Source organism: Penaeus chinensis, chromosome 3 (assembly GCF_019202785.1).
Source record: "Penaeus chinensis breed Huanghai No. 1 chromosome 3, ASM1920278v2, whole genome shotgun sequence".
NCBI classification, from domain to species: domain Eukaryota; kingdom Metazoa; phylum Arthropoda; class Malacostraca; order Decapoda; family Penaeidae; genus Penaeus; species Penaeus chinensis.
In genome coordinates, this window is record NC_061821.1 from 11,751,597 (window position 1) to 11,766,596 (window position 15,000).

General features: G+C 35.0%; 1 protein-coding gene across 6 annotated transcripts in view; it reads right to left on the reverse strand.

Annotated features, from left to right (window-relative positions):
* LOC125043740 (serine/threonine-protein kinase 10-like) overlaps window positions 1-15,000 on the reverse strand; it is a 48,832-nt gene that overhangs the window by 5,706 nt on the left and 28,126 nt on the right. For 5 of the 6 annotated variants that reach the window (XM_047640025.1, XM_047640040.1, XM_047640000.1 and 2 more), the window contains exons 14-26: window positions 13,636-13,768; window positions 12,934-13,363; window positions 12,605-12,819; window positions 12,203-12,473; window positions 11,687-11,923; window positions 5,706-5,855; window positions 5,409-5,510; window positions 4,714-4,908; window positions 4,375-4,458; window positions 3,792-3,926; window positions 1,569-1,704; window positions 1,252-1,355; window positions 447-509 (exon numbers count right to left, since the gene is read on the reverse strand). In XM_047640025.1, the coding sequence (XP_047495981.1) occupies window positions 447-509; window positions 1,252-1,355; window positions 1,569-1,704; window positions 3,792-3,926; window positions 4,375-4,458; window positions 4,714-4,908; window positions 5,409-5,510; window positions 5,706-5,855; window positions 11,687-11,923; window positions 12,203-12,473; window positions 12,605-12,819; window positions 12,934-13,363; window positions 13,636-13,768 (2,255 nt within the window). The remainder of the gene's footprint in view (window positions 1-446; window positions 510-1,251; window positions 1,356-1,568; window positions 1,705-3,791; window positions 3,927-4,374; window positions 4,459-4,713; window positions 4,909-5,408; window positions 5,511-5,705; window positions 5,856-11,686; window positions 11,924-12,202; window positions 12,474-12,604; window positions 12,820-12,933; window positions 13,364-13,635; window positions 13,769-15,000) is intronic. The other variant, XM_047640033.1, reaches the window with a different exon arrangement.

The window sequence follows — 15,000 nt, forward strand, 5'->3', positions numbered from 1 at the left end:
TCCATCTCTAAAACTATAGCATATACTAAGCTCAACAATATCAGTTATCCTGAATCTTGAATATTGAAAAAATATACATGCCTTTATGTGATTTACTTTTTTCCCCTTTTCACCAGCCTGTTCAATTGACTAGCCTGAATAGAGCATCAACAAGGTGCAAGGGAAGGTTCCAGCACAGCAGTTATAAAGTCACTCATTTTAAGTGATATATTACAAAAATGGTGATGCTGCATTATCGTACTCTCTATGAACATAAGATACCCATAATGTGCAACACACTAAAATCAGCAAATATAGCAATTACTGAGATCTACAAAGAAAGTGTAGGAAGTATAAGAAACAACAGGACATGCACAACCATCCTCTTAGGTGTTTTTAATCAGAGGATGTTTTTTCCTACACACTTAATGTCTAGCATGCTTTTTCTCAAATACTGTATTATCCACCTGGTAGTCTAGATGTGTTCTCTGTGCAAAGATCCAATCAGCATGAAAGTCCTTCTCCAGTCCCTGTGCAACAACCATGGAGGGCCATAAAATACCCCAAATAACCTTGACACATCCCTCTAACCAGCACCATTCTCTTGTTTCCAACACAGTACCATATTCTAAAGCCTTACTCAAGTTACTAACTTTTTTAACATGTGCAACATCATAGGTTAATTGCAAGCAAAATGATGTTAGTACTACTTGCAAGGCCAACACCAGTTATTGATTTATTTTGAAGAAGAAAGAGCAATAAGTTTTAAAGTTTAAACACTATAAATTATTTTAATTAGACATTAAAACTGACAGGCTTGAATACAGCTCCAGAGTATGGCAGGATATGTACCCAAAGAAATTATCAAAATTATCTCTTAAAAAGCATCAGTTTATAACTAAACAGCATTAGTGGCATAAGAAAAGAATGATGCTGTAACAACTCATATAAAACTCTATCTATCTATAATCAAGAAAAATAAACAAGAAATCAGCAAAATAAAATATTCAGCATAAAAATAAAACTTGCACAATAGCCAAGAAACCAATTTCTAATTTCAATTACTGGTTCACTATTATCTCAACCTAGCAAGCTTGCAAAATGTATGCAACTAAAAAACATGACCATAATATAACTCATAAGAAAAATCCAAGTTCATCATTCATATCCGAGTAGAAACATACAGTTACTGACAATATGATTAATAACGAAGTACTATCTAGACAAAAGCAGGAAGGAGAGAAAAGGAACCAAATTTACAAGATTGATTACCTGCTTGCGAGGCTTGAGATTCTCTTTCCACTCTCTGACTTCTCGCTGATACTCCTCGTCCTGAGATTTCAACTTGTAAGTCTCATGTTCCATCAGCATTTTGCCTGTTAAAATACAAGAGAAGTCCATTATGAATGATGATATCATTCATGTATAAATAAGTCAACAACAACAACAAAATTCCATCATTCCTATTTCCCTAACAAATATGTACCATATCACATTTTCTCATATTAGAAAATCACTCCACAGCATTACAAAATCTAATTTATGAAGAGGAAAATTTGCAAACAATTATTGTAACTGCAGGTACATACGTTTCTCATTTTGTAGTTGTTCCAATTCTTTGGTGGCATATTCTGAGGCTGCCTGAAGCTCTTCCAACTTATGCTTGTGCTTCTGTTCTGCACGGCGTTTCTCCGCTTCATATCTGCGTTTCTCGTTCTCCTGGAACTATATTGAAAACAAACATGTATCTGTTAAAAAAAGGACATCAAATCCAATAGGCATGGCATATATGCACATGCCATGCCCACTGTGAGTTTACTTTATTAATTGTTTTTCCTGCCAATTCAAGGTAAAGTCAAATTGACTTTTTTGTGGTTAAGCACTAGCAAAGCTATCTATGTGCAGACATTCACAATTTTTTTTTTAATGAGCTCAGCATTTTTCCAGCAGCACTGAGGTAAGTATATATCACAAACAAGGTTATAGTAACTTTGTGTTTCCCTTTTCTTCCTCTTTACATCTGTTGTTTTCCCACTTATTTGAATTTTTTTTTTCTTTTAAACTCCTTGTATTTATTAATTTACTCTGATGTTCAAAAAATTCTTCATAGTTTTACCTTCATTCTTTCCATTCTACTATTTAGAAACAATACAGGCTTTCCAAAACTGCATGATTATCCTGTTGGAAGCGTGTTTAGCTAATAAAAAAATGTAAGGTCAGTCAACAGTGTAACTAATTAGCAAGTAATGTAACTGTAGGGCTTGATAATGGTGTGACTTCAATATAAATAGGGTGTGACTGTAAGGAGCCTAATTGTTTTGCTGAAAGCTTGGTTAGGAGTTCAATTATGTGCTTGTTGCAAGAGCATGACCTGAAGAGAGTGAGGCAGGCAACCTATTTTGAGTAAATGCATCTTTGTCTAGCTAAGGCATCAGTGGTTTGTTCCACCCACAGTATATATAACCAGGTAGCTCCACTTCCATTTAGCCTGTTGAACCCAAAAAATTAAGTAACTATTTCCCCAAAGTATTCTGACAGCTGTTCATGGTAAGGAACTCTTAGTTACCAAAAATAAAAGAAAGGAATTTTGGTTTTACTTCTGGTAATTATAACAATATCAAGTAAATTATACAAATAATAATGCATCTAGCTCATTGTTCAACAAATCTGTGTCATACTTTATGGTAAATATTATTTCAGTGCATTTTCTCTGAAAATAGTCCAGAAATAACAATGTTAAAAAAATACATCAAAACCAAGAAAAAAAAAATTTAATATTTGCAATGAATAAAGGTGATGAAGCAGGGCTTAGGTTAGAAGTTCCCAATTAGGATTTTCATCAAGAGTGGTTTTCCCTGTGTAAAAATAACTTGGTTCCACCTCATCCTGTGTACCCCAACTCCATGATATAAGAGGCTCAGTGATGCCATTAGCACAGGCAGGGAAGTGCCCTACTATAGTACCCCATAACATAAGCAAATAGGCATGCCACACCTACAGGTCAGCTTCAACTGGCCAAACACAGTACTATTAACTAGTAGCTGACTCAGCAATGCTGACCAGTCCATAACACAACCCACAATGTTTCCTTAGTCATATGACTAGGCCTGTCAGCTGTGGTTAGTTTCCAAGAGAATGCACATTGTGTGATGTTTAGGATGCCAGTGTCAACTTTGTGACTTAGATCATGCTTATAATTTGTGATTTTAGGTGTGTGTGACTTAGATCTGTGTCTCTTAATAGTATACAATTATTTGCCCCTATAGAGAATAATTAAAATTTCTTGTCTGGTGTGTTTTTGTTAACTCAATTGTTTCTGGTTTTAATAACCTCACAGAATGAGACAGGTTCCCCCTACATTGAGAGTAAAGGGTTTAATTATTGACAAACATTGACAATCTTTTTTTTCTTCTTCTTCTTCTTTTTAACCCATTGGTGATAGGTGTAGAAAACTTTAAAAAAAAAAAAAAAAAAAAAAAAAACTACGCTCCGCGAACCACAACAACGTGCTGACTTTGAGCGCGTGAGTTCGGTACATCAAGCCGAATCACTGCCTCGGAGCGCTTTGGCGCGCCGCCATGGCGGACAGCCGCACGCCACGGCGGACAGCCGCACGCCACGGCGGACAGCCGCACGCCACGGCGGACAGCCGCACGCCACGGCGGACAGCCGCACGCCACGGCGGACAGCCGCACGCCACGGCGGACAGCCACACGCCACGGCGGACAGCCGCACGCCACATTTCGAGCGTATTGTTATGACACCTATAGGTGTGACCCATCGGGAAGGGGTTAAGAAACAAACATACATACCTTCCTAATCTTATCTTTCTCATCATCATGAGAGTCTGGAAGATGAGTGGTGCTTATTCTCATGCTTTCACGGAACATCAGCTCACGAGCTTTCATCTCCTGACGGATGCGCTTTGGTAACTGCCTCTTTTCAATCTGTTAAAATAATAACCCCCCAAAAAGTTAAATTTACTAGTAAGAACAATATCTCGCCCATCATAACAAAATTTCCCTTTCCAACAATAACTTTTTCAAGTGCCCAAGAAGAGGAACAAAAACAATTCTGTCATAGAACTATGAAGCAAATTGTAATGCTGTACAAAATCCCTTTCCAAGGCAAGAAAGGCCCTAAATCAACTTGGTTTAAAATGAAATAAAACACATTAATTGCATGTAACTTGGCAAAGTGCAAAAATATCAATATCTGTCTAATTAATATAGGCACATTTATATATTTTCATATTCTTGAGATAATGATGCTTGCAATCAAGATTTTTTAAAGCACATTCCCTGTCAATTACTTCAATTATTATTTCAATTAATTCAGATTCAAGCCCTATGAAGTTAATAATTTAAACAGCACCAGGCTCAAAACGGAACTTACCTGCTGCCTCTTAATCAGTTCTTCTTCCTTCTGCTGGTTGACTCGTTTTACTTGTTCCAATTCCTTTTCATGCCTCAAAAGCATCTACAATTATATAAAGAGATATTTCACAATAAAACAAAAGTACATAATATTAGCTCACATGGCAATATCTGCCACTTCTTGTATTCATAAACACCAATTAAAATATCTGTTTAAAAAATATATATCTATGGATCTATACATGTCTAAAAACAATCTAGAGAGAAACAAACATGAATGCAAATGTTCAAACTTTCTCAATCTCTCTGCCTTTGTAAGTCAACTTCCATAATTTAAAGTAGAAGCAAGCATCCATACCTGATGTCTCTGAAGGAAGAAAATATCCTTGAGTTGTCTTTTAGCAAGTTGGTGTTTCTCATGGAGATGGCGCTCTTCCATCTCCCAAAGTGCAGACTCTCTGGATCTTAGTAACTGGTGTTTCTGCTGTAGGAACTGTCTCTCAAGGAGAGCAATCCTTTCACGGTGGTCATCACCTAGTCTCTTCAGTGACATCTAAACCAATGGTAACATGATTAGTTATGAGAAATTTGTAGGAAAAAGTGTCTATTTTCTATAACAATAGACTTTTTTCTTTCTTTCTTTCTTTTTTTTCTTTACTTTACTTTGCTTTTTCTTGGTAGTTCCTCTATTCAAAATACATAGCACACATTCAAGATGGGTGACGGTAAGAAACTACTAATATAGCATTTTTTGAGAGTCAAGAATTTTAGAAATGTTTACCAACCAACCAAAATCATATAAAGTAAAACAAAATAAAATAAAATATATAATAAAATATTATTATAATAAAATATTGATTAATATAATAAAAATATTAATAATAAAAAATAACAGTTATATTTACACATGAATACTTAAAAGTATACATCAAAATTAAAAACAATAATGTATCGGGAAAAAAAACAAGAAATAATAGCCACCTATACATGGTTTTTAGACTCAAAAATTTTGGTATAGTAGAGCACTTATAACTACTACTCCAAGATAATTACCTCATGAGCTTCATTAAGTCGTTCAAGGAAACTCTTCTCTCTCTCACTTTGTTCATGATCTAATCGTTCTTTACGAGTTTTGAAGGCTTCTTTACGCTTGTCCTGTAAATAAAAAATGGATTAGTCTACTTCATCTTTTTCCTTTCCAATTACACCTTTGCTTCTCATAATATAAGACAATTATAACTTACAATTTTAAACAATGGCTTGGAATAATAAATAGAAAAGTAGTAGCCTTTAAAATACAGGGATATCTATGCATTATTTCTCCAAAAATAAAAACATGAAATGCCTTACTTTGGGAAGCAGGTCAATTTCTTGCTTTAGGAGCTTCAACTCAGTCTTTAGTGATTCCCTGAAAGCCTTAAGCTCTCGCTCTTGTTCTGCCCGGATCTTTTTGCTGGCATTCTTTAGCTCGATCTCCTGCTGGGCTTCGGCCTTTTCCACCTAACAAGATAAGAAGGTATTTTTAGGTTGATTTTTTTATTTCTCTTTATAAACAATAACAACATTCTGATGACCCTCTGTCAGAATGGAATCAGCAACAAATGTCTTCTGGTTTTGAAATGGTGAGAGGAATATGACTATTACCCCTTCTAATAACTTAGAATCAGGGAATTGTCAGGGCCCTGTGCATGCAATCATACTGTCTAAATGTTGCAAGCAATTCTGACCATTTACCTCTATTAAAAGAATAATACCTAATATCAATCAAATGCAAATTCTATACAAAATGGATAACACAGTTCTTTAACACACTTAACTAACCTCTAGCATCTATTTCGTTTAACCCCTAAACGGTAGGTGACATTCTCATTTTAGGAAATAAACAGGTAATATGGCTACAGTCCATTCCTCTCCTAAACCCACATCCACAAGAAGCAATTTGCTGTGCCATTGTGCATAGGCCTCGCAGTTACTGGATAATCAGCATTCCTTCACGTCTTTAAAGCTCCAGATGACAATGATGATGATGTGATGATGTGACAATGTGATGATGATATGGTGTGATGATGTGTAATAATGATGATATAATAATGAAGATGTGATAATGATAATGAAGATAGTGATAATGGTAATCATAATGACAGTGATGATGACTGTGATAATGAAGATTTGATGAGTGATAATGATAATTTTAATGATAGTGATGATGACTTGCTTGCCCCACACATATATCAACAAAATACTGTGCTCCTTTTTTATTCTTTTGTGAAATGTCTTTGCAAATAGAAGGCTCTGCTAGTGCTTAGCCACTAAGGAGTCAATTAGCAGACCTTGTAACCTTAACCGATTTCACCTTTCCTTGAATTGGCAGGAAAAACGTTTATTTTTTACTAATGCAACGAATAGCAATGGTGTTATTTTTATCATAAACATTATAATTACTTTAATGTTATAGACATTAGTATCAGCAATATAAGATAACATAAGATATTTTCAAAAATCAAGGAAAAGGGTAAACAGGCGAGACAGGCAGTACTCGTAATTGGCTCATTGGTGCCTTAGTACAAGTGTAGCCATCTACGTGTAAAAACAATTAATAAAGTAAACTCAGTGGGCATGACATGTACATACATGCCATGCCCGTCGGATTTGGGTTAAACAGACATGTAGCCCATTGTTTAGGGGTTAATCATCTTCCTATATTGGGAGTTATAAAATGTGCATATGTATCCACTGGCATGCATATTCACAAAGCAAGTGCCACCTTTTCCTGGTCCATGCTTGATTTTACTGTGAACTATATTTCATTCACTATAATTTCCACCCTAATTCTCTTACAAAAATTCTAAATAATTTTCCAATATACAACAAGTAATACCAAAAATATATATAAGTTATAAAATGCTATTAGGAGACCCTGAAATGACTGCAGACACGTCATTCAACAATTCTAACAAGGAAGGTGATTTCTAGTGATGGTAAGCCTGATTTCCAACAAGTATTTTGTCATATTATAATACTAGTTTTCATTCTTTCCTATTTCAAGCAAACACAATAATCTGAAGTAATTCTGGTTGCTTGTTTATTATCTGGGTTTGTATCTATGAAGATTCTCAAGAAATTTCTTAATTTCTCTCCTGACAGTAAAAAAAAAAAAAAAAAAAACCTAGGAATTGTTGGACAAATCTCAGGAAACATCATTAAAAAAACTGAAACAATATATAAGCTAGGTAAAAAGTAAAATAATTATGTACTAATTAAATGGAGTTTAAGTAAAACATGTATGGTTTTTCCTTCCCTTCCTCTATCTTCATCATGATTCATGTATGAGAGCCCATTATATGGTGAACAAATGGAGAATTTAGTAATGAAGTTGGAAATTCCGCAATGATCAGTAATTGTTTACATTAACCCCTTGGTGACGGGTGAAGAATCATTGATCACTTTGGCGATCAATGGCAACGCGGCGACTTTGAACACAGGAGTTCGGTACATCGAGCCGAATCACTGCCTCGGTGCGCTTTGGCACACCGCTGCGGCATACAGAAGCATGCCACATTTCAAGCAGTTTGTTATGACGTCTAGAGACGTGACCCGCCGTGAAGGGGTTAAGCAATTGAAAAACAAAGCCAGTTTTGAATGCAAGTAGTCATGACCTGTTTTTCCAATTATATACCTATATCTATATTTTATCTCTTTTCATCTCTATCTTTGTATGCAGCATACTACTGGATAAATCAAGAAAACTACTATTAGTGACTAACTACACTAACATTTGAATTCTTTGGCATGAATTGCTCCATTAGATATTAAAAGCAGCCTAAATTTTGTTCATACTATTTTCTATATTTCTAATGTACCACTATACTTTTCATCTTCTAAGTGGTATATCAAACACTATACTAAAAGAGGAATATCATAGTGCTGATACATTATTACCAGTACCAATATTAACATCCTAATACTATTAATTCAATATTAATTTGAATTAACCCCTTGGCAATGGGTTAATTACTTGACTTGACAGTAGGTTCTACGTGACCTCACCTGATTTCCTCATTTCTTTATTATTTTTTTCTAATGCTATTATTATCCCTATTGTTATCATCACCATTGATGTTAACCTTATCATCATAACAATAAATTACTAATAACAAGAATAAATAAACCTTTTGAAAATCAAGGAAAAAAACAGGTAAGGACTAGGAATTTACTCATTGGAGCCATCTAAGTGGCTCCAAGTAGACATGGCATGTATGCTATCCCAGCAAAGAATTATTACATAATACTGATCAAGACCATTAATCAATAATATCTAATAATGTGATTCCTCAATGCTAAGACTTTCTAAAAAATCTAAAAAATCTAAAAAAGTATTCCTCATCAAGAGTTTAACGTCGGCATATTGCTATATAGCATTCTTTTGAGAATGAAAATGTTTGTATAGTTCACAATCTAAGCAACTACCTTTAAGACACCTTGACAGCACACAACTTTTTATCTGCCAAGACCAATGCTAGGAAAGCCAAAGTGTTCCTAGGAAAATTCCTACAAGGATAAGAATGACATTAGGATGTCCTATCAACTTTGAGAATCTTTATAAATACTGGCCCTGGCCTATGTTTGACAAAGAAAGTCATTATAGACCGTCACTGACTGTAAAGGCTGTAAAATTAAATAAAACAAAGAATAAGCTATCTGGAAAAAAAATTGTACATAAATCAACCATCCGATAATAGGTGCAACACACATATAGATGGAAGGGCAATTACTGCAGACTTCACATGTAATCTGAAACCTGAGTCTTTCTTTGTATTTCATTTAAATCTATACATATAAAGTAAACTAATTCATCCTTCAATCTAAAGTTTAAGAACAGTTACCAATAACAACACCCTAAATTAATTTTTCTAAAAGTGCAATTTTATCTAAATATTAGATTCTGTGAACCCTATTTCCATTGAATGTACATGAAAATTGAAATCTCCTTCACCATATTAACAGAGTAATATGCACTTCCTTCACAGCATGATAATTATAAACCACTTACCTAAGTACCCTCCAGCTACACTGTGAAAACATTCTAGCTCACTCAGTTGCCAATGAGTGCACAATCCACACATAAATCTGAATATTTCCATACAATAAATAAATATGGTTATAAATGCATCCTTAAAGTCAATCATAATGGTTGCAATTCTCCAAGGAACACTTGATGTTACTAAGAAAGCCTACCATCTACAAGTGAAAGTTAACATCATTAATGCAAGTAGTAAGAGATCACATCATTGCAGGAGTGAAACAAATCATAAATAGCAATGCATAATGACATACCCCACACCATTGACTGGGAGGGATATCATCTTTCTCAAAAAGTAACCTGCCTGGTGTCATTACTTGATACAGAGACCTACAGTAAAGGAAAATGCTCAAGTTTTCAAACTTCTACTTATAAACACCAATGATTAAGTGCTCAAAGTTGTGACTGACATGACAAATGAGCTGGGGACAAATGTGGAAACTACCCTATATTACTAACCAATATTTAATAGCAAAATCACTGAGTTAAATAGCTGTCATGAGAATTTCAGCTGAAGGCTGGGGTGACAGAAATGACTCCCCAAGAGTGCACAAAGCTCTTGGAGTGTGATTAGACTCTGTGGGCAATTAGAAAAGGGCTCTAGTAATATTTCCATTAATAAACAAATGTGGAATGTACCTGTCATGAGCCATGACTGGAAGATCATCAGCTCCAAGGGGGATACTATTTCTGTGATCAAGATCCTAATTAAACCCAGTTTGGTTTATACAAAATTGAATGTTAAGGAAAAAAAAAATAAAAATGCAACAAATAACAAAATGTTAATTATTGTCATTATTGTTGCACTGACTTATGGACCACTTACAGAGGTAATATTGAGTCATTACCATCTGGATACAGCCTATCAAATGACAAATACAGACATTTGAAAATGCAGAAAGATATACTAATTTTGAAAAGGAGAGGCATGGGGTCTTGTCACCAAACATGAGTGTTCATGTGTTCCTGGCCTACAAGCCACATACCTGTGAGAGTGGTTGCTCAAGTAAGCCTAATGTACTGATTTTGGGCCACTTGTGGGCAGTGAAGCACCAGGATCCATGGGGTTGGTTAAAAGCAGTTTGGATTCTGCACCCAATCCATCAAATATTGTAGTGGAAATTAGTTTGGAGTTACAATTAGCATCAGACGCTGATGGACTAGTTTCTTATATAATGGCTTGTAATTAGCTCACTCTTAGGTCTGAATCAGCATAAAAAACCTACATGCTCATAACCTAACATGCCACTACACACACTGATATGAGAGCATCAGTGATCCATATGGCTCCTTCTACAGGGGGCCAGAACCCAAAAGATACCACCTCCTGGCAATTTCAGACTTACTAATGCTAGCATCATTATCTAGATACAGCAGGTCAGGACTTTAGTTGAAGATCCTCCTAGACCAGCGATTTCAATCTTTTTAAATATACAGCACAATGAAATGGTGCTAATCTGCCAAGGTAGATTAGTTTTATATAAATTACTTATAAAAATAAATCTGAAATATCAATAAGAATAACTGGGTTCATGATGAAAATATTAAACGCAATACCATATATGGCAGCTTCTTTTCAACCCTCCACAAGTTCCCTGTCATACCTCATGATCTACAATTGTTGAATACCACTGCTCTAAACTGAATATCAGACTATATGTTGTCTGCAAATTTAAAGAAAGTAAACTCTAAAATTACTGATAAAGCTAAACATATAAAACTGCACTGAAATAGCATACCCAAGTAAAGTACTATAAAAGCAAATAAAAAGAGGCAAAATGCATATTCAAGCATAATCATAGGAATTTTCTATACTGAAATTAGATGTATTACATCATACCCATCCAGAACTATAACCTGCCCTATTTGTTGAGAATCATAATTTGGTTTACCAATTCCTCTTTAAAATAAACTTGGTATTCCATGGAACATCAGAAGAAATAAACATATGTAGGATCCAAGGGGCCATGTTGGGGGAAAGGATCACTACGACATATATTAATCTAAAGAAGTGAAATTTACCATTATCAATTCTGTCAAGACATCATTTAAAGATACAAAAATTAAATAATTGTGTTTTTTAGTGCATATGTATATATAAATCCTATATCAAATAAAAACATCTGAATACACACATGGAGAGAAAATTAATAAAATAATACAAAGACTATGAACCCATAAAAAGTACCAGAAAGACAGAAGGCATCCATAAAACCTTTTACATCATTCAGGATCTTAAATAGAATCTGACCTGTTGTTTTTGCTGTCTATTCAATGCTTCAACTTCTGTGTCATATCCCCGAAGCAGCTGTTGTTTCTCTGCTTCAAACTTCTTCTCTTGTTCAATCTTTGCGAAGTTTGCCTTCACTGCCAATTCTTGAAACTGTTTTTGTTCCTGCTTTTGCAGAATCTTCAACTCACGCAGTTCCTGTTTTCTTGCTAAGTGTCCAGATGAAAGTGTGCCATCTTCATCATCCCCATATATTACCTTTATAAAAAATACAATAATGATAAATCATTAGATAACTGCAATTCTTTGCACAAGATATGTTGTGCAAGAATTCTGAAAATTAATCATGTAAATGATATATTCAAAACAAGACAGAAGAAATGTTGTTCATACCATGAAACTACAACAAAAGAAATCAAATAAGTTACCAAATACTTATTTATTTTATAGTAATAGAAACGAAATTTGCCATCCCTGTCCTTTGAAATTAAATAACTATTTTTTAATTACATAATAACTATATCAAAACCATTTTACCTTGCTGGTGGTGGTTGTGACAACTACACCATCAATCACAAATTTCCTAGTACGTTTCCTTGTCTTCTTGCGAAGTGCCACTAAATCGTTCTCCTCTTTGGTTCGAGCAGCTCTGTTTTCCCTATTCTTATCAACAGGCTTGAGAGCAACATCTTGTTTGTCTCCAGCTGGTGGTCTTCGGAGTACCACTTCCTCTGCTGGCTCCTCCTCTCTCTCACGTGGTTTGTTCTCCTTCTCAGAGCTGGCTGTACTTACATTATCCCAATCCGACCTGTGAAAGAAATGTTCAATGTTTATTTCTCAGACTGAATACATGAGTTTCTGATAAGAACTAAGAATAAATCACATCATTACACACTTTCAATTGCAAGGAAATAAAGATTCAGCAACAGATGAACTCACTTCTCTGATGATTTATGGTTGTCCTTTCCTATACCATTGGGTAAAATCTTCAAACCAGGGGATCCTGCTACTGTGGTACTGTTACGTGTAGGAATGTTTTGGTGCGTGGGGGTAGAAAGGGTAGAACCTGTGGAGAAGCCTGATTCTATGGAAACCTCACTTTCCACAGTTGATTCTCTAACCAACACTGGTCTAGTTTGGTTATCCTTTGGAGTCTGGAAATAAAGAAAAAAGATAATGAAATCTGAAGTATTTCTTCACTGTAAAAAAATGACAACACTGGCAAAAAAAAATCAAAAGACACTCATACAATTAACTTAGCTACTTACTTTTGATTCATTATGTTCTGAATGATCAAACACATCATCATCCACATCTGTTGCCCCTACAGTGGTTCCTTCAATCAGGAGTGACATAGTAGGTCTGTTTTCTTCTTCAGCTGAACTGACAGATCGACCAGTTGATGGAGTTCCTGCACTGAGATTGGACATATTTGAGATATTAGAAGAAGTCTCAAGATGTCCATGGTTGTCATTTTCATTCTGACCTGGCAACTTGCTGGTGGGGTTTGTCTGTTGCTCTGACACAGACCAGGTAGGTGCCTCCTGTGCTTTGGTTGGCGTCTGTTTTGGCAAGTCTGTTGTTTCTGCTAAGTCATCTACAGCTACTACAGAGATGTGTGTGGTGTCATTTACATTCTTGGCACGTGTTGCAACACCCACATCTTCGACTTCTTCCAAGGTGATCTCATAACGTGATCTACAAAGTTAAAATCATCACTTTTTTGTTATCAGGAAAAAATAAGTATTCCTTTCACTTTTTTAACATGCTTGTACTAACATTCCTAAAAACTAAACTCAATTCTTTATTACTATTATAATAATTAAAGTATTAAACCACATAACTGCTAACATGTATGCATATACAATCTCAGTATATACAGCTAGATCATTTTATGAAGTAAAAAACATGCACAAAAAGATGAATCCATGCATATATTCATAATAAGTAGAGCTATGTATATATCTTACTTTGAGGCAGCTTCTGGCTGGGAGTCTGCATCATTTGTTAGTATGGAAGAATTAGAGATCACAACTTCACTTTCATCAAGCTTATGGCCATCATTGGTGATAACTTGAACTTCCACCACACCTTCATCTTTATCTGTTTGGAGAAGAGAAAAGTAAATATCTGAGTCATATTGTACCTACCACACTGATATATATCTATATGAACATCGTATCTACAAAATGAAACAATGGCATTGTACAAATCATATTTAGGTGAACAATAAATATTTTATAGCCAGTAATTATTAAAAAGCACTACAATTGTATATATTACAATCACTACATTAACAATTTATCATTTAACCCATACAAAAAAAAAATTGGCTTGAGGGGCAGGTGATGTGAACATGCTGTCATGGGAAAATTTGGTTGTGGGCCAGGATGACAGGAACTTGCTGTCATGAAGGACAGTGACGAGAGACTTGCCACAAGGCACAAACCTCTTGGTAAGTCATTAGACTCATTTGGCATTTTGAAAGGGGCTTTTGCATTATTTCCCTCAATAAACAATTGTGGAATATAGTGTTTGTAAGCCATGACTGGAAGAGCACAGGCTCCAGCAAGGAAGCCATTTCCATGCTCAGCATCCTATTCCTGGCCACTGTGACTGGCAGCATAGGCTGGCTGTATTATAGAAAATTGAATAAAAAAAAAAAAAATTACACAAATAACAAAATCTTGCTATTATTATTTCTGCCCTGAGTTATGGACTACCCAGAGAGATTACCAGCTGGATAAAGCAAATCAAATGACAAATATGGACATTGGAAAATGGCAAAAAAAAAAAAAATGCTTATGCATAAAATGAGAAAATAAACATTGGAAAGGGGAGCCACCAAGTCTTGTCACTGTACATGTGTTCATGTGCACCTGGCCTACAAGCCACGCACTCATCAGAGCAGCCACTTACATAAGAAACCAGATCCAATGGGTTAAATGATATCATAATTATGTATTACAATACATATAATGCAGCCTTTATAATATGTACAGCTTTGAACTTCCAAATTGACTTTAAAGCATGCTTTCATGGGTAAAACAATAACTCAGTTTAGGTTAGTTCTACAAAACAAATACCAAAACCAAGATCAGTATAATCCCTGCTATTTATATATATTTGGTCTGATTCCTAAATTTCAGCCTTAAAATTTTAAATCACAAAGCCAGTTATTCCTACATAAATACAGGAGTTCTTTGAAAAGAAGACAAGACCCATTGCATTGAATTGTTTCTAGACATTCTGATTATGAATACCCAAAAGGAGGACATCAATGAATTAAAAGGAGACACATTTCATAAAAATAAATGGAAGTCTTCCTGGAACAA